Source organism: Pyrus communis, chromosome 10 (assembly GCF_041283825.1).
Source record: "Pyrus communis isolate YQ-2024b chromosome 10, ASM4128382v1, whole genome shotgun sequence".
Lineage (NCBI taxonomy): Eukaryota > Viridiplantae > Streptophyta > Magnoliopsida > Rosales > Rosaceae > Pyrus > Pyrus communis.
Window position 1 is genome coordinate 12,543,249 of NC_142574.1, and position 26,243 is coordinate 12,569,491.

The following is a 26,243-nucleotide window of genomic DNA, read 5'->3' on the forward strand; positions in this document are numbered from 1 at the left end:
TGGTTATGGAGTGTAAATTCCCTCTTCTCCTTGGTGATTGCATTGAGGCTTTGATCTTTGTGATTCCACAGGCTTACTCTTGAACTGGTTTCTGCCCATCGTTGATTTTCCTTTGTGCTACTTCTTGAACTGGGCAGCAGGATGGTTCTTTTGGTTTCCCCCGAAGGTCTGCGCTTCCTCCTGTTATCTGTTTCTTTGTTCAATCTTTGCAGGAGTGGTCCCTTCTCTGGAAGTGTAACAACCGTTGAAGATGACTACTCGAGAGCAACGCTAGGTAAGCAATCAGGAATAGATTCCAGGCAGTTGGCTCCAGATCGGTAGACTGACTCCAAGTGCCGGGTGATTGCTTCTTTTACTTTGCCATGCAAGTAAGAACAAGGACAAAGAAAAAGACAGGGAAAGAGCATGATATGAGATATTTTTGCTTTTGACCTTGATGATATGAGATACCTTTGCTTTGAAGAAGCGGTGAATGAATCAGCACATGCTTCAATCCGCCGTTTCCTCCTGGGTCATATGTACTCCAGGCATCTGGTATCATCTTTGGGGAAGAAGAAAGAATTGAGTATTTCGAAAGGCTTTGCTGGGAGTGCGCCCTCAGAGGTGAGAGAGAGTTGGGCATTTTCTTTAGGTTTGCCCTGCCATAAAAGACGAAGGTTGACATATATAGAGATAATATCAAGTGGTGGTACTTTTTACCCTTGTCGACAAACGTTTTGATCTCGCAAATCCGGCTTTTTGAAATAGTGGCGCCTCTTCGATCTTTGAATACGCCTCTTCGATTTCTGAGCAGGCGCCCCTTCGATTTCTGAACGACGCCCCTTCGCTTTCTGAACGACACGTGGTAGTGCAGATGCGGCTCCTTTTGACAAAGCTGCACACGTCTTCTGAAAAGCAGAGAAAGCGTCGCCGAACTTTGCGCTTTGTCGGCTAAAGATGTGTAGTTGCGATGATGGCCTCCACGTGTTTTCAGCTTTGTCAGAAATCTTTTGACAAAGTTGAACGCGTCTTCTGAAAAGCAGAGAACGCGTCGCCTAAATTACGCCGGAAATTCCGGCTTTTCGAATTGGTGGACGCGTCGCCTTGGCTTCTTATAGAGCTATCGATCACCACAACAAACACACTCTGAAGAATTCCCATTCTTGAAAATCGACTCCGGCCCTTTGAGAATTAACTCCATCCACCCCATCTCTTTGAACACTTTTGAAAAATGGCAAACCCATCGAACCTTAGCTTAGAATTGAGTCTCAGCAGTGATACGGCCGCGCCGCGTCAAGGTAACGTATGGCGCCCTTCTTTCTTATCTTCTAACGGTCCTCTTTCAGGTGAAGACTCTGTGATGCAGGACGCCACAACAGCTACAATAGTAGCTAGGAACCTCCTTACTCCAAAAGATAGTAGGCTGCTGTCAGGACGGTCTGATGAGTTGGCCGTTCAAGAATCCCTCGCACTTAGTGTTCAGTGTGCGAGTTCTGTGTCCAACATGGGCCAACGCCTGCTTGCCCGCTCCCGTCAGGTGGAATCTTTGATGGCAGAGGTGGAAAGTCTCAAGCAGGAGATCAAACTGCTTAAGTACGAGAATAGAAGTTTGCACGTGCTTGCCAACAACTATTCGACGGGTATGAAGAGGAAGCTTGATGAGCTACAAGAATCCAATGGTCGGATGCAAAGTGACCGTCAAACTGACCGTCAAAGGCTTGCGGCTTACTTCCAGAGGCACATTTTTCCGGGCTCATCCAGCGTTTGGCCAAGTATTGAGGCCTCTTCTTTGATGCCTCCCGCTCCGATACCTTCCGCCCCGATGCCTTCCGCTCCGATGCCTTCCGCATCTATGCCTCCTGCTTCTAGAGTTTTGCCCAGTAGTGGGGCTTCAAGTAAACGCCCTTTGTGAAGCTCCATCATTCTGCCATTTTTTTTTTTTTTTTTTTTTTTTTTTTTTTTTTTTTTACATAAATAAAATAAAACGGCATGGAATTGGTCCTTGAATGGAAGGTGATACTTGAAGTGAACCGGCATTGGTTCAAATTCTAAAGTGGGTGCCTGGATCATTAACCACATGTTAGTATAAAAGAAAATTGAAATTCGGGGAGGCGGCTTACCTGTGTGCTCCAAAATGAACTCCAGAATAAACACCCCTTCGAAAGTTATGACTTGTCCCGTGTCATAAAATCCAACTTCCTTGGGAATTGTGGTTTCAAATATGTCCTCTTTGATGCCTTCTACATCTTCTCCAGCCACTACCTTCTCTTGAATCATTCTTCTTGGTGTACAAAGTCCTTTGAAGAATTCAACACCATCTAAAACTTGCTGTGTTGCACCAAGAATTTGAATAGCATTTTGCACCTTTGGGAAGGCTTCCACGATGTCCTTTTTACTCTCTTCTTGGTTGGGAATCAAAAACCTGCTAGGAAAAGGGACATTGGGTGGAATAACATCAGAATAACATGGAATTGGGACGTCCTTACTGGTGGTGGGTGGTTTAGAGGGCTTAGGGGGCTGCGGCAAGGGTTGTTCTACCCTTGCCGTGTGCATGTCTTCTTCCTCCTCCTCAATTAGCAGCTCTTCATCCACTTCTAGGCTATGTTTGGACATTTTTAGGTCAGCTCCAACCTCCATAGTACTTCCCAAAGTGATAGCATTATGGATTTCAAAATCTTCCTTCGAGTTTTCAATAGTTGAGTTGGAGAGTTCACTTTGCTCTTGAATTTGTTTCATGAACTCCATAATCTGCCCAAATTGCTCGTCCAATTTACCCAACTCCTTGGCTTGATTTTGTGACCCCTGCGCCAAAGAGGTTAGTAATTGAAAATTTTTATCATTATCCATGGACATACTTGAACTTGATTGGAATTGTTGTGGGGGAGGTTGTGGTGGCTGCATAGGTGTTGTATTGAACTCCTCATATGGTTGCCAATATGCTTCTTGTTGAGCCTCCTTGGCTTGATTTTGTGACCCCTGCGCCAAAGAATTTATTTCATTAAGAATTTGATTATAATCTATTGGCGAACTTGAATTTAATTGAGCATATTGCATATGAAGTTGTGGTGGCTGCATAGGTCTTGAATAGAACTCCTCATATGGTTGCCAATATGCTTCACGCTGAACTTGTTGATCTTCCCACCATATAGAGTTTGAATGATCCCTCCAATCTCTTTGTGGACATTGATTGGCTTGAAATCCTTGCCTATATGAAGCACCAAATGTAGGGACACTCTGCATTGTGGTCCTTTCGGCATACGGCGACAATTTAGAAGTAAGATTTGCCAATTGAGCTTGAATGCTAGCAAAATCCATATCTTACTTCTCTAGTACCTAAAATCAAAGAAAGAGAACTAAATCAAATATCAAAAGTAACAACAAACAAAGAAAACAACATTAAGTTAGAAACTAAAACGAAAACAACTAAACCAAAAAAAAAGAAAAGAACCAAGGGATTAGCAAAGTTGCTAATCCCCGGTAACGGCGCCAAAATTTTATGCGTGATTTATACGCACACAAATTAAACCCTCTTTTTATCAATTGTAGTATATGTATAAGTAGGGATCGTTCTGGACCGGGGATTAGGAGGGATTGTTAATCACTTGGATTTGACTAAAAAACGTAAAATAAAGTTTAAAACACTATACTAGACTCAAAGAATGCAAAACTAAACTTTAAATCACTAAGACAAACCAAAGACTCAAAATGCTTTAAAACATAAACTAAATTGAACAATAAGGAAAAAGGGGGGAAGAGTTTTGATTTGACGAAAATTGAAATAACAAAACAAGTTAATAAACTAAGCAGAATGTAAATGTGAATATGGATGATGGAATAAATGGAATGAAGGCTAGCTAAGGGGTTCTTCTCCACACATGTTATACTTGCATACAAGATTGATTCTCAGTTGGTCTTTCGATAAATTATGAAACTCAATGCTCCAAGTTAATTAGGTCCGCTTAAATTAACTTTCAGATTTCCCTAAATTCATTGGATTGAATGGAATACGCATTACAACCAAATTATTCTTAATCAAAGTCCCTAACTATGGAATACGCATGATAGAGACATTCAACAAAGATCATTAAGTTCAATGAAAATTAGAAGTGTTGACGAGGCATTCGTTACTATGGAATACGCATGAAACTTATGCCAAGAATTCGTTTAACGCGATTGTTTATAAGCAACCTCCACTACTTGTGAATATAAGTTCATAACGATTAGATGAAACTCACTTATATTCTAGCGTCATATTCATGCATGAAAATTAAGCTTGCAATCTCAATGAACATACATAAATAAGTTATCAATCAAACAGTTAAATGAATTGAATCCACAACTTATGAAATTCCAACCAAAAGTAATCAATTCATATTGCAAATATAAACATAGTTTCGAATCACCCCCTAGCTAAAGGGGGATTAGTTCCTCATTACTTTGAAATCAAAGAAACACCTAAACATTCCAACAACTCAAACTTGAATTGTATGAACGTTTAGGCACTCTTCTCTTCCATTCCTCATACGTACAATCCAAATGCTAGAACTCATGCCCATTTCATTCAAAGCATGTTATTGATTTGCATAACACATATTCAAGAAGAAGTTGTGTAGTGACCACCACCATAGCCAAATAGCCTTACTTCCCATACTTCGTATATGTTGTAAGTTTTAACCCCGTTGAGCCTTGTTTAGCTTTTATTCTTTGTTTACCCACATTTTCCTCACCTAGCCTAGTTTAGGACAATCCCCACCCTTGTTCTTAAAAGATAGTGAGCATGACTTAATTGAATTCCTTTTGAGTTACATTTTGAAAGAAAATAAGTGTGGGGGAGAGAATGTTTAAGTGTTTATGTTTTGAGATTCAAAAGAAAAGAAAAAGAAAAGAAAAAAAAAAAAAAAAAAAAAAAAAAAAAAAGAGAAAAGAAAAAAATGAAAGAATAAGTGATTGAAGAAAGGTTCCAAAACACCAATTCTGGGTGTAAATTGTCTAAATTCTCCCTTTTTGTTCAAAAGTTGAGTTTTCATTCAAAAGTGAATTCTAAGTTGATTCAAATGCTTTGCTCACTATTTCTTTAAAAACCTTTGTTTTCCATATCCCTTCTTTGTTATCCACATACCCCAAGCCCCGTTACAACCCTTGACTTCTATCTTGAGTGTTGTGTATTTCAATTTGTGGAGTTTGAACTTGGTATGAGCTTATGGTATCACTGGTTCTCGCGTCTAAATAGTAGCATTCCATTCATGAGATCATATCTAAACATGCTTATTAACTCCAGAAATTGCTTCCTTTGAAATACATATATGTGAGTGTTTGTTTTTATGATTACATCAATCTTCTCACATATAACTAGTTTAGGGTGTGTAGTCAGAAAATCTGTGTGAAAAACGAGAGCATATCTTGTAAGGATTTGAGCAAATTCTCTAAGGCATGTTACTACATTCAAAACATGGTTTTAAATGCTTAATTGTGAAATAGTATGTGGTGACTATGATTAAGAATGTATTCAAGTGTGAAGATGACTAAAATCTATGGGAATAATGATTTTTAACTTGTCTTGTGCATTGGAAATCCGTGAGACGATTGTTGGAAGGTGTAGGTTGTGTTTTGTTCGTTTTGTCTAGTTTCGTGTTCTTTTGTTTTGTTTTGCTCGAGGACTAGCAAAAGATAAGTGTGGGGGTATTTGATAGGAGCATATTCATGCGACTTAAATAGCTTGTTCTCGTGCATTTACGTTATGTTTCTTTAGTTATTTTAGTACTTTAAGCTATTTTCGTGTGTTTGTAGGTCCAAAGGGCTAAAGGAGCAAAAAGATGCATTTTGGAGACTTTTGGAGCACTTTTGGGCTAAGGACGGATAGCTTATGCTTGAAGCCAAAGTGTTGGACGAAATTGAAGACCTAATTAAAGACCAAAGTGTTGGAACCTTGTTCCCTTTAGTTTTAGGACATTTAAACCTTTCCTTTATCCTTAGCCGTGCATAACATTCCAACATTCCACACTATCACTTATCACACACCACATATCACTTATCACATATCACTTACCACTTATCATTCACCACATATCATTCACCACTTATCATATCATACATTCATTTATCACTTATCATAATCATTCACTTATCACTTAACATATCATACACTTATCACTTATCACTCATAATCATCTACACATTTAAACACATGTACTTCACCTACAACATCCACCCACTTCACCTACAACATCCACCTACTTCACCTACAACATCCACCCACTTCACCTACAACATCCACCTACTTCACCTACAACATCCACCTACTTCACCTACAACCTCCACTTACTTCACCAACCTCACACACTTACCTCCCCTACAAATCCAAACACCATCCTTCCATCTCCACAACTCCTCTTCCATTCCTCCACCACTCCCCAAACCATTCACACCATCAAACTATCCCTAGACCTTGTGCTACAACGAAGAGGAAGATAAGAGGGCCTAAACGTTCATACAATTCAAGTTTGAGTTGTTGGAATGTTTAGGTGTTTCTTTGATTTCAATGTTTAATTTCAATACTCTTTGTTTTGTACGAATGAGGAATAGAAGAGAAGAGTGCCTAAACGTTCATACAATTCAAGTTTGAGTTGTTGGAATGTTTAGGTGTTTCTTTGATTCTCTTTATTTTGTACGTATGAGGTACTAAACCCCCCTTGGCTAGGGGGGGATTTGAAATAAATGTTTATGCTTGCATTTTGATTTGATTACTTCTAATTGCGTTTCATAAGTTGTGGATTCAATTTGTTTAACCGTTTGATTGATAACTTATTTATGTATGTTTATTGAGAGTGCACGCTTAATTTTCATGCATGAATATGACGCTAGAATATAAGTAAGTTTCACCTAATCGTTATGAACTTATATTCACAAGTAGTGGAGGTTGCTTATAAACAATCGCGTTAAACGAATTCTTGGCATAAGTTTCATGCGTATTCCATAGTAACGAATGCCTCGTCAACACTTATAGTTTTCATAATGCTTAATGATCTTTGATTGTATCTTTATTGTGCTGTTCACGTAAAGGACTTTTGGAGAATGTTGTGAATTGCGTTGCGCTAACCCATCCAATTCATTAACTTAAGGAAAACTTGACGGTTAATTTAAGCGGACCTAATTAACCCGGGGTGATGAGTTTCATAATTTATTGAAATGCAATTGGAAATCTTTTTATTATGTAAGTGTAACATGTGTGGAGAAGAACCCCTTAGCTATTCTATCATCCATTCATTCCATTTCATCAATTTCGTTTTTATAATCTGTTTTAATTAGAATCTGTCCATTTAGTTTATTTTCGTCCAAACCTCAATCCCCATTTATTTTAAAGTGTTAGATTAGTTAGAAATATTTTTAGTTTGTGTTTATAAGTGTTTTGATTCAATTTGTTAAACAAATTCGTCCAAATTTGTGTTTGTGCTCAGATCTGCCCAGAAAGTGGTTTTTAGGCAGATTTGAGTGTGTTTGTGTTGTTTTGAATCTTTTGGTTTGTTTGAGTGTTTTAAGCATTTAATTTTGCATTCTTTGAGTCTAGTATAGTATTTTATATTGTGTTTTTACGTTTTTGAGTCAAATCCAAGTGATTAACAATCCCTCCTAATCCCCGGTCCAGAACGATCCCTACTTGCACCTATACTACAATTTGACGAAAAGAGGGTTTAATTTGTGTGCGTATAAATCTCGCATCAGAAGCTCACGGCTAGGGAAGGGAGAATGTGTTTGTAATGTGTTGTGTATGAAATGAGATGTCAATTGAATGAATGAATGCAAGGGTATTTATAGGAGTAGTGGAGGGAACATATGGCTATGTCATTTGTAGGTGAAGTAGGTGGATGTTGTAGGTGAAGTAGGTGGATGTTGTAGGTGAAGTGGATGTTGTAGGTGAAGTAGGTGGATGTTGTAGGTGAAGTAGGTGGATGTTGTAGGTGAAGTGGGTGGATGTTGTAGGTGAAGTAGGTGGATGTTGTAGGTGAAGTGGATGTTGTAGGTGAAGTAGGTGGATGTTATGTTAAGTGATAAGTGATAAGTGATATGATATGTGGTTATGATATGATAAGTGGTTAAGTGGTGATGATAAGTGATAAGTGATTAAGTGATATGATATGTGGTGATGATAAGTGATAAGTGCATGTGGGTTAACTAATGAAGGAAATGCATGTGCAATGACAATGTGTTAGAATGGATGTGTGTTATGCATGGCATGATTGGGATTAGGAAAGGTTTAAATGTCCTAAAACTAAAGAGAACAAGGTTCCAACACTTTGGCTCCAATTAGGTCTTCAATTTCGTCCAACACTTTGGCTTCAAGCATAAGCTATCCGTCCTTAGCCCAAAAGTGCTCCAAAAGTCTCCAAAATGCATCTTTTTGCTCCTTTAGCCCTTTGGACCTACAAACACACGAAAATAGCTTAAAGTACTAAAATAACTAAAGAAACATAACGTAAATGTACGAGAACAAGCCATTTAAGTCGCATAAATATGCTCCTATCAGTCACCCATCGAAGAAGGTCGTGACCAAAAGGCACTACCTCACACGGTAAAAGCAACGCATGGCAACATGCTCCAAGCAGTGGCAAGAGGCACGACTACGTCACCCCCTGAGGAAAGTCATGACCAAAACGCACTACCCCACACGGTAAAAGTGACGCACGGTAACAAGCTCTAAGAAGTAGCTATTGGGCATGGCAGCAGCAGCAAACCCACGGCAAAAGCTTCAAGGTAGTCCATGGCAAGCAATTGTGTGTACGAAAAAAACACACACTGAATGGTCCTATATATAGGGGTTAATTGCTTCCTAAGGCATACCCAAATAACAAAAGGAAAATAGGAAAAAACAAGGAGGTACATTCCCACCAAAAGAAGGAAGCAAATTCCAAGAAAAATGGCAAGTTTCAGCCAATCTATGCAGGCAGGACGTTTTTGGTAATAATTTAAATTTCCGAAAGCATTTTGATGCAATGCCAATTGCAGAAGGAAGCTAAGTGGCTGAGGATCATTGTATCCAAATTCCATAATTTTCACTAAAGCCAAACATTCTTATTTTCAAAATCATTCTCATAGAAGTCGCTTACTCGTTAGGATTGCGCAACTGTAGGAAAATGCAAAGTTGAAGGTTTTTCCCATTTTTCCTAGTGGCATGCGATATATGCTTGAAAAGATAAGAAACAAAGCTACGTTTCCCATATTTTTTCAGAATTTTGCAGAAGAGAGATCAACCTCAAAATGGACGTGCAAATCAGATGACATGTTTCCCAAAACAAAAAAGAAAAACAGGATACCACCTTGCCATGGGGAATCAAAAGGGGAATAAAAGTACTTCCCCCTTGCCGTAGAAAATCAAAACAAGGAAGAAAGACTCCTTCGTGGAAATCAAAACAAGAGAAAAAAAAACTCCTTCCCTGCCGTGGAATCAAAAGAAGAAAGGAAAAAATCCCTCCTTCATGCCATAGGAAATCAAAAAAAGAAACAAACAAAAAAAAAAAAAAAAAAAAAAAAAAGAAAGAAAGAAAAAATTCCCCCTTACCGTGGGAAAAGATAAAAAAAAAAGGAAAGTAAAAATGCACATCCTACTCATCCAAGGATAAGCATTAAATCTTCCCAAAACCTTGAAGGAAATCACCAAAGCTTTCCAACATTTTGAAGTAAGCCACCTTTGTTACCAAAATTGAAGAGGATTCCTATCGAAGGAAGGGAAAATGTTCATTTTTCTACAACCACAAGGAAAAATGTTTGTTGTCCTACAACCACAAGGATAGAAGTTTGTTTTCCTACAACCATAAGGAAAAGTTCAGAATGTGCCAAATGCATCTTGTAAAAAAATTATGGAAAATCACTATGCACAATAAGTACGTGCCGATTTATCCATTTTCACGTTTTCCTTCAAGATCAAGCCTCTACGGCCCTTAAAGAAAGAAGTTCATTTCATCAAGATCAAGCCTTTGTGGCCCTTGAAGAAAAGTTTTCATTTCTTTCAAGACCAAGCCTCGGCGGCCCTTGAAGAAATGTTCCGTTCAAGAAATATGCCTCACTGGCCCTTGGCGAAATTCACCACTTCAATTCAAGACCAAGCCTCTACATCCCTTGAAGAAATGCTTTGATCAAGAAACACGCCTCGATGGCCCTTGACGAAGTTCATCATCGCAATTCAAGAAATACACTTCCACGGCCCTTAAAGAAACAAACTAATTCAAGGTCAAGTCTCAACGACCCTTGAGTTAGAACATTCACATTGCAGGACTTCAAAACACGTTTCCTACATGTGACAAGCACATGACTACAACGCGCCTTGAAGTGCGGGCATTTGTAGACATGTAAATTTCGTTGCATATAAAACAATGTATCACAAAGCTCCACATGGCATATGACTCATCATAAATGGACAAGTCATCAATGACATGTGGCACAAATGAAGCAAGGGAAGTATAAAACATTCCCTAAATTTGGCTAAGAGAAGAAACATCCTTTAAATTTGGCAAAGAAGGTCCAAAATCGTTCAAAATCGGAAAGAAAAAAAAAAAGTTAAAGCATCTTCATAAAACAAGTAAGAATTGAAGATTGCTAACAAAATATGCAACAAGGTTCTTAAATTCGGCTAAAACAAGGAAAGTGGTTAAAATTAATATACAAAACATGCCTAAATTCTCTCATGGACAAATTAGGACACAAATCAAAGCCAAATTCTCCTAAAGGCAAGCCTTGAAAAGCCTATAAATACAAGGTGCTCCCACAAGCATTTAGGTGGAAAAAATGTCTATGCAAAAAAACCTCTACCAAACCTTTGAAGACTAATACGCTACCAAAGCTCTCTTCGAAGAACATTCAACCAAAGCCGAAGCTTTCTCTCGACCAAAGCTGAAGCACTTCCTTGAAGAATCAACAAGTGCTCGTGTCGATTCCTTCAAGACTTTGTTGCAAGCTTATAAACTTGTAGCAATGTTCGTCTCATGATCAAGTTGCCAAGACCCTTGAAGCAACGAAATCCCGCATCCACACTATCTTTGCCACACATTGAGGTGAAGACCATCCCCACGTTTGTTTCAAGCTCAAAACTTGAAGCAATCATTCATCGCAACCCTTAGATCAACAATCAACCATCTACGTTAAGTTTGAAGACTGAATCAGAGGAAAAGTTGTTAACAGAGATTGTAACCTACAAATTTAAATCAATACGAATCTACTTTGTACACGTGTTATCGTCTCATTCGATATAGAATTTTAGTGTTTATACCCGCAGACTCGCTTACTTCTGTAAGAAAGGCACTTGATTGTTGGTTCTATGGTTAATAGCTTTGCAAAGGCCCTAAGCCTAGATCGGCAGTCATATAGGTCATGCAAGGCCATCTACTTATTAAGATCTAGTGGACCACTGCTATGAAACATGCAACTACGAAGGTTATTCGACCATGCAAGTTAGAAGTTTCAAAAGATGCCTCAAGCAAGCAAAGAATCACACCTGACAACCCGAAGTTGGCACCTAAAGCAATGAAGTTGTGCTTGACTGCTTTGTTCAAAGCAGTTTACTCAATTGTTCATTCTCCGACTAAAGCTTGAAGCAAGGCAAAGAGACAAAGATGAAATAAAGCAAAGAAAAATAGTCTATTAAATTCTAGCTAATTGGTAAACTGGCACAATGGCCAACAAAGTTCAAGCAAAGGAAAAAGCAAACAGGAAAGGAAAATAAAGTAAATCCTAAAGTCTATCTAAAAAGACTACTCTTCATCAGCTTGGCCATCTTCAACAGCCACATCGCACCCAACAACATCAACCTCCTCCGCTTCATCTACAGCTTCCCCATTTTGAGCAGCATTGTCACTAACCACCCCTGCTTGGGCAGCATAACCTTCGGCCGCACCTACCTAGGCAGCCTGATCTTTAACAGCTCCACCTATGGTGCTCTTGAAGTAAAACTTAAGAAGATCTTCGAAAGAAATAACAAAAAGCTCGATGTCCTTATCAGAAAAGGTGTAGTCAGAATTTATGCCAAAGAAATTATTTATGTAGCCAAGCTTGTAGAAGTTAACTTGACCTTGGGCAAAGACAACCTCAAGACTGGACTTCTCACTTTTCAGTTGCTTATTCTCCTCAATTAGGTCAGTACGAGCATTATGCAACTCATCTAGTTCCTTCTTCAGGTTCTCGCTGGTGGTCAACACTTTTTTTAGCTCCATTTCCTTGGACTCAAGTCTACTGACGGCCTTCTTGAGTCAAACAATGTCATTATGCATGGCGAGTAACTTTACGTCTTTGGCATCATAGGCAAACTAAAATTCCAAAGTTGTACGCTCAAGATCCTGCACTAGCAACACTGAAGGATTATTTTGGAAGATGACATGTTCATTTAAGCAACATCATTAGCATGCAATTAATAAATTAAAGGCGGAATCATGCTAGCATGCACTTAAAAACAAAACATTACCCATGAATGTTCAAAGCCTAGTAAAATGGTGAACCAATAATCAACTCAAAACAAAGTGAGTTGAAATATATACCTTTGTAGATTCCTCTTTGTATTTAAACAAAGGCTAATCACCCAAAGAGAGGGCCTTCATTCCTTGCATCTTAGATCTATGGATTTGGATGGATGAAAAAGGTTTCTCCAAAGTTCCCAAAATTGAGAACCTCTAATGATTCATCACCAAGGCATAATGAAGAAGAAATGAGTGACCTTGGAGGAGTTTGATTGCTAGATGATCCCTCCAAGGTGGCCGAAATTTTAGAGAGAAAGGAGAGCTTGTGTTCTCATCCTTTCCCCAAAAACAACCCTTAATGAATTTTAGGCTATAAAGTCCTTTATATAGTCCCTTCAAATAAGTGACCTAATGGACCAAAAGCCCTATTCTTCTAACATGGCCGGCCTATAGGGTTTATTGGGCTTTCAAGCCCTTTGTTTATTCAAGTTGTCATACAACTTGAGTTAATGGGCTTGACATTCAAATCCCATTGGGCCTTGCGGCCCAAAACTAACCCGAGGTCTTTAACGAACTTATTCGTTTGATTAATTAACATATTAATTAATCCTAGCCTTAGATAAATAATTAAACCATTTAATTATTCTTACTCATCTCCGTTGTTTCTTCAAACTCTACCTTACTCGGTGAACGATCCATTAGGTTCCTTTTAGCGAGGCAGTGGGCGATTAAAACTCTTTCTAATCGATTGTGAATTGAAACTTACTTTCAATTCTCCCGTTAGTGATAATACACTTTTAGGGCTTCCACAAACCATGGTTGACGCCTAGCAGCATGTCATGGTTACCCAAGCTAATCAGAAGAGGTGGAGAACCTATTTAGTTTTAGGATTACAAATGCAATACGGTCTTTCTCTAATACAATACTCTTGACCACATTGTTTGGTTTGATAGTTTATTCATGTCTACTATCCAATGTGAGTCTTGTGCTTATATGATTACCTTGAATGTGATTTGGAACACATTCCTAAATCTCATTCATACTTTGGCCAAAGATTCTTAATCATATCATAGAGTATTCTCCCTCAAACAGTTTGAAGGTTAGAGATCCCTTGTTGCGCATTCACTTGCCTCCATGGCTAAGTGGCTTAACCCCAACGATGCCGTGGACACCCTCCTGATGGAGTGACTTTGACATAATCAAAGATTAAGGACCTAACCACAAGACAACTGTGATGCCTCAGGTCAAAAGACTAATTTGCATTATCCCAACCATGAGTTCTCATGTGACATAAATATGAGAACTCTTCGTTGATTGTGTTCAGTGAACTCATTCTCTATTGAGCACCTACGTACTTGTCTTGATGTCACACACACCAATGACTCGAGACTAGTCACTCTCCCTGAGAGAAGACATAGCACGTACTGATCTTAACGGACTGTCAATGCCCAATTGACAATCCTATGATCAGGAACGTTTAGGATGTGTTAACGAAAGAATGGTCTCATGAATCGAACTTCTTTAGATCGCATTCTTCCAATCACATATTCCTTGGACTTATCGTTTAAGCATATAACATTTATATGAGACGGCTCAAACAATAATCTTTGCCCTTTACATTTAAACTACATTAGTTTAACTTTGTGAAATGTCCGTAAAGTATCATCATATGATTGGTTTTAGGGCATATTTCCAACAAACACTTGGACTTCAATCTCATTCTTTGCAATGTCATACTTCCCCTGGATCGTGTCAACCTGAGCTTTCAAGTTAATGATCTCTTGGTGAACAATCTCAAGCTGCAGAGCAGTAGAGGCACAGACATCAAATCCCTTCAAAAAGGTAAGTTAAGACTCTAACTTCTTAATTTTATTAGCAGTCGAGCAAGCTTATGCTACCATGGCTACCGCTATCTCCCTAGCAGCCTTGGCGTCATCCTACTTCATACGCATATACTCAACTGCCAGGATCATAGATTTCTATATCACAGCAAACAGGGAACCCCTTCACGACTAAGCCTCATGCCTCGTGAAGAAACTGAAGTCGACAACCTTGTTCATGCCATCAACAAACTTGGCATATGTTTCCATGCCCTTAAGAAGATCAAGCTTCAGTAGTACATAGATCTCAGAAAACTCCCCCAAGGCTAGTTTGGTAGATTGATCGCAGTTGCTTATGTGGGAAGGTGCTTCATTCTCAACAGGAGGGGCAGGCCTTGACACCGTCTTGGCAGTGGAATCACCATCCTCGCTTTTTGCCACTACACGCTCGTCTGGAATCGGATCGAACTTGGGCATGGAAGGTTGTCTGGGAATAAACCCAGGCACAAGGTGCGTAATCTTGTTAGCAACTGTTCTAGTAACCCTTGAAGCAGCAAGCTTCACAAGCTCAGATCCAGTAGGCTCTTTCTTATTCCTGGAAGAACTTAAGTCAACCACAAGCCTCCCAACAGTGGACGAACGAGTAGCAGAAGAAGTCTTCAGCTTTTTCTCCACCGACGGCTCTCGAGCAGGCGATGAAGATTTCTTTCTCCCACCTTCACTTGCAACAAGCTCCACAGTGGAGATCAGACAAGCAAACACGTTACCTTTAATCCTCATAATCTTCTCCTATGGGGGCATCCCACATTTCTCCCTACAAAGAAGAATGAGCAGCCAACACCACTTGCGATATTCAGCAAAGATCCCCAAGGCAATGTGCACCTTCTTCATGTCTAGATAAGTCTTTAAAGTTGAACCGAACTCCAAATCTATATAAGCATAGGAGGACAATTAAAAGGCAACTGATAGGAGCATATTCATGCGACTTAAATGGCTTGTTCTCGTGCATTTACGTTATGTTTCTTTAGTTATTTTAGTACTTTAAGCTATTTTCGTGTGTTTATAGGTCCAAAGGGCTAAAGGAGCAAAAAGATGCATTTTGGAGACTTTTGGAGCACTTTTGGGCTAAGGATGGATAGCTTATGCTTGGAGCCAAAGTGTTGGACGAAATTGAAGACCTAATTGAAGACCAAAGTGTTGGAACCTTGTTCTCTTTAGTTTTAGGACATTTAAAACCTTTCCTAATCCCAATCATGCCATGCATAACACACATCCATTCTAACACATTGTCATTGCACATGCATTTCCTTCATTAGTTAATTCACATGCTCCATACTTATCATCACCACTCATTACTTATCACATATCATCACCATTTATCACTTATCATTCACCACTTATCATATCATACATTCATTTATCACTTATCATAATCATTCACTTATCACTTAACATATCATACACTTATCACTTATCACTCATAATCATCTACAACATCCACCTACTTCACCTACAACATCCACCTACTTCACCTACAACATCCACCTAATTCACCTACAACATCCACCTACTTCACCTACAACATCCACCTACTTCACCTACAAATGACATAGCCATATGTTCCCTCCACTACTCCTATAAATACCCTTGCATTCATTCATTCATGGACATCTCATTTTCATACACAACACATTACAAACACATTCTCCCTTCCCTAGCCGTGAGCTTCCCATCTCTCCCCTTATAATCCAAACACCATTTTTCCATTCCCCTTCCACTTCTACACCACTCCTCATCCATTTCCATAATCCCCCAAACCTCACCTTAGACCTTGTGCTACAACAAAGAGGAAGAGAAGAGGGCCTAAACGTTCATACAATTCAAGTTTGAGTTGTTGGAATGTTTAGGTGATTCTTTGATTTCAATGTTTCATTTTAATTCTCTTTGTTTTGTGCGTATGAGGAATGGAAGAGAAGAGTGCCTAAACGTTCATACAATTCAAGTTTGAGTTGTTGGAATGTTTAGGCGTTTCTTTGATTTCAAAGATATGAGGAAATAAAACCCACTTTAGCTAGGGGTGATTCGAAACTATGTTTATATTTGCAATATGAATTGATTAACTTTCGTTGGAATTTCATAAGTTGTTGATTCAATTTGTTTAACCATTTGATTGATAACTTATTTATGTATGTTTATTAAGAATGCGCGCTTAATTTTCATGCATGAATATGACGCTAGAATATAAGTGAATTTCACCTAATCATTATGAACTTATATTCACAAGTAGTGGAGGTTGCTTATAAACAATCGCGTTAAACGAATTCTTGGCATAAGTTTCATGCGTATTCCATAGTAACGAATGCCTCGTCAACACTTATAGTTTTCATGTTGCTTAATGATCTTTGATTGTATCTTTATTGTGTTGTTCACGTAAAGGACTTTTGGAGAATGTTGTGAATTGCGTTGCGCTAACCCATCCAATTCATTAACTTAAGGAAAACTTGACGGTTAATTTAAGCGGACCTAATTAACCCGGAGTGTTGAGTTTCATAATTTATCGAAAGACCAACTGAGAATCAATCTTGTATGCAAGTGTAACATGTGTGGAGAAGAACCCCTTGGCTATTCCATCATCCATATTTTCATCACATTTATATTTACGTTTTGCCTTTAATTACAATTTGTGCAATTTAGCTAATTTCGTCAAATCAAACCCCCCCCCCTTTACTTTCCTGTTCTTTAGTGCTTAGAATCTGTTTAGTTTATGTTTTAAAGTATTTTTTTTGTTTTTTTGGTTTGTCTTAGTGTTTTAAACTTTAATTTTGCATTCTTTGAGTCTAGTTTAGTGTTTTAAACTTTATTTTACGTTTTTGAGTCAGTTTCCAAGAGATTTGCAATCCCTCCTAATCCCCGGTCCAGAACGATCCCTACTTATACTTATACTACAAATCGACAAAAAGAGGGTTTAATTTGTGTGCGTATAAATCTCGCATCAAATTTTGGCGCCGTTGCCGGGGATTAGAAAATTTGCTAATCCCTTGGATTGTTTGTTTCTGTATTGTCTTTTAGATTTAGTTTTTTTTTATTTGTGTTTTGTTTGTTAAGAACAAGATGGCACTTAATAATGCTTCTCTTTTGTCACAACTCATGGAAAGGTCCCAAATGCAAAGAGTTGATATATTTAATCTTCAATCAAGGAATAACGTGTTTTCCAATACTTACAATTCGGATTGGAGTGATCATTCAAACTCTATGTGGTGGGAACCTCAAAATGCTCAACAAGGAGGATATTGGCAGCCACCACAACCTCATATTCAATATGCCCAACCAAATTTAAGTTCGTCAATAAATTATAACCAAAAGCTTGATGAATTAATTTGTTTGGTGCAGGGCTTACAAAATCAAGACAATGAGGCTCAACAAGAAGGATATTGGCAGCCGTATGAGGAGTTCTATTCAACGCCTATGCAGCCACCACAACCTGCCCAAAGTAATGTAGGTAATTCAAATGATAATGATACGAATTTTCAATTACTTACTACTCTGGAAAAGCAAATTGGGCAGATAGCGGAGTTCGAAGGACAATTTTGCGACCAAGGCGAACTCCCTAGTTCAACCATTGCAAATCAGAAGGGAGAATTTGAAACTGCCAAGGAAATCATGTTGAGAAGTGACAAGGAGGTTGGAACGGACCCTCAACCATCAAAATCAAATCACAAGGAAGAGGAATACACCCAACCCACGGAAAGGGTGGAAACACCTTTACCGGAGGCTCCTATTGCTTTTATGCCATCTAATACAGGTATGGTTGTTCCAAATTTCATTATTTTTAACCCTATTCCTTGCAGATTCATGACGTCCAAGGAAGAAGAAGGTGAAAAAAACATCTTGGAAGCCCTTCCAAAGGTGACAAGTAGGGAATGTCATGAATCCATCAAAGAGGACGTTCTTGAAACCACAAAATCCAAAGAAGTTAAATTTGATGACATTGGACAAGTAATAACCATCACTTGCAAACTGGCCAAGTCCAATATCCCTGAAACTTTCAAAGGAGTGGTATTTGTCATTGAGTTCTTGTCGGACAAAACAAGTAAGTATTTTTTTCCAAATTCCATTAGATTTTATACTAACTTGCTATTTTTTTTGAATCAGGCACCTACACTAGAATTCAAACCAATGCCGGTTCACTTCAAGTATCACCTTCCATTCAAGGACCAATTCCATGCCGTTTGATTTTATTTATGTTAATAAAAAAAAAATAAAAAAAAATAAAAAAAAATAAAAAAAAAGAAAAAGAAAAAAAAGAAAGATACTAAACATGGAGAAAGGTGGAGCTTCACAAAGGTTGTTTGCGTGAAGTCCCACTACGAGGCGCAGAAGCGGAAGGCGCAGAAGCGGGAGGCATCGAAGCGGAAGGCATCGGAGCGGGAGGCATCGGAGGTAGAGCATTCCAGGCCTCAATACTTGGCCAAGCGCTGGATGACCCAGGAAAAAGGTGCCTCTGGAGATAAGACGCAAGCCTTTGACGGTCACTGTGAATTCGACCCTCAGATTCTTGCAGCTCATCAAGCTTCCTCTTCATCCCCGACGAATAGTTATTTGCAAGCACATGCAAACTTCTATTCTCGTACTTAAGCTGCTGGATCTCTTGCTTAAGTCTTTCCACCTCTGCCATCAACGATTCCACCTGACGGGAGCGGGCAAGCAGGCGTAGGCCCATGTTGGACACAGAGCTCGCACACTGAACACTAAGTGCGAGGGACTCTTGAACGGCCAACTCATCGGACCGTCCTGACAGCAGCCTACTATCTTTTGGAGTGAGGAGGTTTTTAGCTACTATTGTAGCTGTTGTGGCGTCCTGCATCACAGAGTCTTCACCTGAAAGATGACCGTTAGAAGATAAAAAAGAAGGGCGCCATACATTACCTTGACGGGGCGCAACCGGATCGCTGCTGAGACTCAAATCTAAGCTAAGGTTCGATGAGTTTGCCATTTTTTTCAAAAGTGTTCAAAGAGAAGGGGTGGATGGAGTTAAAAATTTCACAAAGGGCCGGAGTCGAGTTTCAGGAATGGGAAATCTTCAGAGTGTGTATGTTGGCGGTGATCGATAGCTCTATAAAATGCCAAGGCGACGCGTCCACCGATTCAAAGAGCTGGATTTTCCGGCGTAAGTTAGGCGACGCTCCCTCGGCTTTTCAGAAAACGCGTTCAACTTTGTCAAAAGATTTCTGACAAAGCTGAAAACACGTGGAGGCCATCATCGCAACTACACGTCTTTAGCCGACAAGCGCAAAGTTCGGCGACGCTTTCTCTGCTTTTCAGAAAACGCGTGCAGCTTTGTCAAAAGGAGCCGCATCTGCACTACCACGTGTCGTTCAGAAAGAGAAGGGGCGTCGTTCAGAAATCGAAGGGGCGCCTGCTCAGAAATCGAAGAGGCGTATTCAAAGATCGAAGAGGCGCCACTATTTCAAAAAGCCGGAATTGCGGGATCAAAACGTTTGTCGACAAGGGTAAAAAGTACCACCACTTGATATTATCTCTATATATGTCGACCTTCGTCTTTTATGGCAGGGCAAACCTGAAGAAAATGCCCAACTCTCCCTCACCTCTGAGGGCGCACTCCCAGCAAAGCCTTTCAAAATACTCAATTCTTTCTTCTTCCCCAAAGATGATACCAGATGCCTGGAGTACATATGACCCAGGAGGAAACGGCGGATTGAACCATGTGCTGATTCATTCACCGCTTCTTCAAAGCAAAGGTATCTCATATCATCAAGGTCAAAAGCAAAAGTATCTCATATCATGCTCTTTCCCTGTCTTTTTCTTTGTCCTTGTTCTTACTCGCATGGCAAAGTAAAAGAAGCAATCAGCCGGCACTTGGAGTCAATCTTCCGATCTGGAGCCAACTGCCTGGAATCTATTCCTGATTGCTTACCTAGCGTTGCTCTCGAGTAGTCATCTTCAACGGTTGATACACTTCCGGAGAAGGGACCACTTCTACAAAGGGGAGCGAGTAAGGCAAGTGAAAATGATACATTGAAGCATGTGGAGACAAACATAGGCTGAGTTATCCTCCAACCCTTTTCAATACGAATTGGAAAGATTGAACAAAGAAACAGACCAAAAGGGTAAGCTCAGACCTTCGGGGGAGACCAAAAGAACCATCCTGCTGCCCAGTTCAAGAAGTAGCACAAAGGAAAATCAATGATGGGCGGAAACCAGTTCGAGAGTAAGCCTGTGGAATCATCAAGATCAAGCCTCAATGCAATCAACAAAGAGAAAAGGGAATTTACACTCCATAACCAGATTTGCGTCCCTAAACTCTTCTCTTTGTTAATTACATTCTGCCATGTTTAGTATGTTTAGTTGTTGTTTGTGTGTTTACTTATGTTTTGTGTGAATCTATGCTTAAAACATTGAGGACAATGTTTGATTTAAGTGTGGGGGGGGTAACTAAGTATGTTGATGCAAATTCGTTGAATTTTATCACCCATAACTTCAAGTGTTGTTCCTTGCTGTTTTAAATGTTTTTAAGGTGTTTTTAAACTGTTTTAGCGTATTTTGTTTTATAACTCCGAAAATCACATAAAAATTTGAAAAACATTTTTTTTGAAAAGCCTAAAAAGAGTGTTTTGAGTTGTTTTTGTGTCTTAGGGAACCTTCCAACGTTATGATGATGATTTGGTTTGTAATTGCATGACTGTTAAAAAGAGTTATGTACATAGAGAAAAGTTTGATTTACTCTTGGTTTATGCTTAGTTATGGTTATAATGTATGACTTCACATGCAATCATAAAAGAAAAATTCGTTTTTGTAACATGCTTGAAGGAAGGAACTCAAACAAACGCTACAACCCTGTGAGACTCGAGCCATTACCTTCTTTGGAGAGTTATTTTCTGTGATTCTTTGTTTTCTAAAGTTGTTGAATGATCTCATTATTCCTTGCTTGGTTGCTACTTAGAATGCAATTGTATCATGATAGAACTAAATGCTAGAACTTATATCCGTTTCATTCAAAGCATGATATTGAGTTGCATAACATATATCAAGATGAAGTTGTGTAGTTGCCACCATAGCCAAATAGCCTTACTTCCCATATTTCGTATATATTGTAAGTCTTAACACCGTTGAGCCTCGTTTAACCTATTTTCTTTGCTAACCATATCACCCCTTACCTAGCCTAGATTAGGACCATCCGTACCCTTGTTCTTAAAAGATAGTGAGCATGACTTAAATGAATTCCTTTTGAGTACATTTTGCAAGAAAATGAGTGTGGGGGAGTAAAAGTTTGTTCTTAAGTTTGTATGTTTTGAGAGTCAAAAGAAAAAAAAAAAAAAAAAAAATTGTGAAAAACATATGAAAAAGAAAAACAGAAAAGAAGAGAAAAGAAAGAAAGAAAAAAAAAAAAAAAAAAAAAAAGAGCTTGTTCCCCCTTGTTGTTCAAAAGTTGAGTTTTCATTCAAAAGTGAATTCTACGTTAATTCAAATGCTTTGCTCGCTATTTCTTTAAGAACCTTTGTTTTCCATATACCTTCTTTGTTAGCCAAACACCTTTAGCCCCGTTACACCCCTTTGACTTCTATCTTGATCGTTATGTGTTCAATAATGTGGAGTTTGAAATTGATATGAGCTTATGGAATCACTGGTTCTCATTCTAAGTAGTAGCATTCCATTCATGAGATCATATTCATGTCATTATCGTAAATCCAGAAAATGCTTTCCTTGTTATAACATATGTGAGTGTTCGTCTACATGTTTACATCAATCTTCTCACATATAACTAGTGTAGGGTGTGTAGTCAGAAAATCTGTGTGAAAAACGAGTGCATATCTTGTAAGGATTTGAGCAATTTCTCTAAGGCATGTTACTACATTCGAAATGTGTTTTAAATGCTTAATTGTGAACTAGTATGTGGTGACTATGATTAAGAATGTACTTAAGTGTAATGATGGCAAAAATCTGTGGGAATGATGATTTTTAACTTGTCATGTGCTTTGGAAATCCCTAAGACGGTTGTTGGAAGGTTTAGGTTGTGTTTTACTTGTTTTGTTTCGTTTGGTTTTGTTTTGTTTTTCTTTCTGTTTTGCTCGAGGACTAGCAAAAGATAAGTGTGGGGGTATTTGATAGGAGCATATTCATGCGACTTAAATGGCTTGTTCTCGTGCATTTACGTTATGTTTCTTTAGTTATTTTAGTACTTTAAGCTATTTTCGTGTGTTTATAGGTCCAAAGGGCTAAAGGAGCAAAAAGATGCATTTTGGAGACTTTTGGAGCACTTTTGGGCTAAGGATGGATAGCTTATGCTTGGAGCCAAAGTGTTGGACGAAATTGAAGACCTAATTGAAGACCAAAGTGTTGGAACCTTGTTCTCTTTAGTTTTAGGACATTTAAAACCTTTCCTAATCCCAATCATGCCATGCATAACACACATCCATTCTAACACATTGTCATTGCACATGCATTTCCTTCATTAGTTAATTCACATGCTCCATACTTATCATCACCACTCATTACTTATCACATATCATCACCACTTATCACTTATCATTCACCACTTATCATATCATACATTCATTTATCACTTATCATAATCATTCACTTATCACTTAACATATCATACACTTATCACTTATCACTCATAATCATCTACAACATCCACCTACTTCACCTACAACATCCACCTACTTCACCTACAACATCCACCTAATTCACCTACAACATCCACCTACTTCACCTACAACATCCACCTACTTCACCTACAAATGACATAGCCATATGTTCCCTCCACTACTCCTATAAATACCCTTGCATTCATTCATTCATGGACATCTCATTTTCATACACAACACATTACAAACACATTCTCCCTTCCCTAGCCGTGAGCTTCCCATCTCTCCCCTTATAATCCAAACACCATTTTTCCATTCCCCTTCCACTTCTACACCACTCCTCATCCATTTCCATAATCCCCCAAACCTCACCTTAGACCTTGTGCTACAACAAAGAGGAAGAGAAGAGGGCCTAAACGTTCATACAATTCAAGTTTGAGTTGTTGGAATGTTTAGGTGATTCTTTGATTTCAATGTTTCATTTTAATTCTCTTTGTTTTGTGCGTATGAGGAATGGAAGAGAAGAGTGCCTAAACGTTCATACAATTCAAGTTTGAGTTGTTGGAATGTTTAGGCGTTTCTTTGATTTCAAAGATATGAGGAAATAAAACCCCCTTTAGCTAGGGGGTGATTCGAAACTATGTTTATATTTGCAATATGAATTGATTAACTTTCGTTGGAATTTCATAAGTTGTTGATTCAATTTGTTTAACCATTTGATTGATAACTTATTTATGTATGTTTATTAAGAATGCGCGCTTAATTTTCATGCATGAATATGACGCTAGAATATAAGTGAATTTCACCTAATCATTATGAACTTATATTCACAAGTAGTGGAGGTTGCTTATAAACAATCGCGTTAAACGAATTCTTGGCATAAGTTTCATGCGTATTCCATAGTAACGAATGCCTCGTCAACACTTATAGTTTTCATGTTGCTTAATGATCTTTGATTGTATCTTTATTGTGCTGTTCACGTAAAGGACTTTTGGAGAATGTTGTGAATTGCGTTGCGTGATGCGAGATTTACTTGACACTCAAATTAAACCCTCGTTTGACAATTGTAGTAGAATGGATAAGTGAGGGATCGTTCTAGACCGGGGATTAGGAGGGAATGCAAATCTCTTGGAAACTGACTCAAAAACGTAAAATAAAGTTTAAAACACTAAACTAGACTCAAAGAATGCAAAATTAAAGTTTAAAACACTAAGACAAACCAAAAACTCAAAATGCTTTAAAAAACACAAACTAAAATGATTTCTAACTAAATTGACATTAAAGTAAAGGGGGATTTAAGTTTATACGAAATTAAATTAAATGAACAAATTAAAACAGAATGTAAATATGGAATTGATGAAATGGAATGAATGGATGATAGAATAGCTAAGGGGTTCATCTCCATACATGTTACACTTGCATAATAAAAAGATTTCCAATTGCATTTCAACAAATCATTAATTCTCAACGCCCCGGGTCAATTAGGTCCGCTTAAATTAACCGTCAAGTTTTCCTTAAGTTAATGAATTGGATGGGTTAGCGCAACGCAATTCACAACATTCTCCAAAAGTCCTTTACGTGAAAAGCACAATAAAGATACAATCAAAAATCATTAAGCATCATGAAAACTTTAAGTGTTGACGAGGCATTCGTTACTATGGAATACGCATGAAACTTATGCCAAGAATTCATTTAACGCGATTGTTTATAAGCAACCTCCACTACTTGTGAATATAAGTTCGTAACTATTAGGTGAAACTCACTTATATTCTAGCGTCATATTCATGCATGAAAATTAAGTGTACACTCTCAATAAACATACATAAATAAGTTATCAATCAAACGGTTAAACAAATTGAACCACAACTTATGAAACGCAATTAGAAGTAATCAAATCAAAATGCAAGCATAAACATTTATTTCGAATCACCCCCTAGCTAAAGGGGGTTTTAGTTCCTCATTACGTTGAAATCAAAGAAACACCTAAACATTCCAACAACTCAAACTTGAATTGTATGAACGTTTAGGCACTCTTCTCTTCCATTCCTTATACGTACAAAACAAAGAGAATTAAAATGAAACATTGAAATCAAAGAATCACCTAAACATTCCAACAACTCAAACTTGAATTGTATGAACGTTTAGGTCCTCTTCTCTTCCTCGTTGTTGTAGCACAAGGTCTAAGGTGAGGTTTGGGGGATTATGGAAATGTGGAATGGAGTGAGGAGTGATGGAAATGGAAAGATGGTTTTGGATTCTAAGGGGACTCACGGCAAAGAGAAGGAATGGAAGTGTTTGTGGTGTGTTGTGTATGAAATGAGATGATTTGAATGATGGGAATGCAAGGGTATTTATAGGAGGAGTGGAGATGTATATGGCTATTTGTTTAAGGTGTTTGTGTGGAGGAATGATGGAGAATTGCATGTGGAATGGCTGCAATGATGAAGAATGAAAGCTGGAAAATAAAAGGGAAAGCTGGAAATCTGAAAATGCAAATGGGAATCCTGAAATGCAAAGGTGGCCACGGTTTTGAGTGTGTTTTGTGTTGGAAATGCATGTGAATGCATGTGAATGTTGTTTGTGTGAAGTGTGTGTGGGTTAAAGAGTGAATGGTGGTGTAATGATGAAGTGTGATGGCTGAAAATGTCAAGGGAAATGCATGTGATTGCATGGCAAAGAATTTCAGGATGCATGTGTGTTGGTGTGTTATGTGATTGTTTTGTGGTTTAAGTGGCTTAATTAAAGAATGGGAGTGCATGTGGCTTAGGTGGTGTAATGATGAAGTGGGAATTGAAAGAATGTGGTTGGAAAGTGGAAGGGAAGGCACGGCACAAAGGGGGAAGTGTTGGAAATGCATGTGATGCATGCCAATGTTGTCTTTTGGTGCATGTGTGTGTTGAATGGTGTCCTTTAATTATGCACGGTTTAGGGTTGTTAAGGGGAGAGAAATGGGAGTGAATGTGGCTTAATGATGAAGGGGGAAAGCTTGGAAAGCATGTGGCAAGGTTGGTTGCATGATGATGATGCATGTGAGTTGAAATGCATATGTTTAAATGGTTGAAATGTGTAGATGATTATGAGTATGATAAGTGATAAGTGAATGATGTATTAAGTGATAAATGAATGATATGTGGTGAGTGATAAGTGAATGGAAGTGATAAGTGATAAGTGAATGGAAGTGATAAGTGATAAGTGAATGGAAGTGATAAGTGAATGGTTTGATAAGTGAATGATATGATAAGTGAATGCTTATAATAAGTGAATGATATGATAAGTGAATGATTTAAGTGTTTAAAATAGGGAACAAAGCCCTTCCTTGCCATGCAAGGAAGGGAGACACAAGGAAACACACGACAATGTCCTAAGGCTGCAAGGAATGTTGTTTTTGTGTTCTAAAA

The 26,243-nt window shown here is 38.4% G+C and overlaps 1 protein-coding gene across 1 annotated transcript in view; it reads left to right on the forward strand.

Moving 5' to 3' along the window:
• The first annotated feature begins 15,062 nt into the window (after positions 1-15,062).
• LOC148693534 (uncharacterized) overlaps positions 15,063-26,243 on the forward strand; it is a 68,258-nt gene continuing 57,077 nt past the window's right edge. Inside the window, exon 1 of the mRNA XM_088678042.1 lies at positions 15,063-15,107. Within this exon, the coding sequence (XP_088534168.1) occupies positions 15,063-15,107 (45 nt within the window). The remainder of the gene's footprint in view (positions 15,108-26,243) is intronic.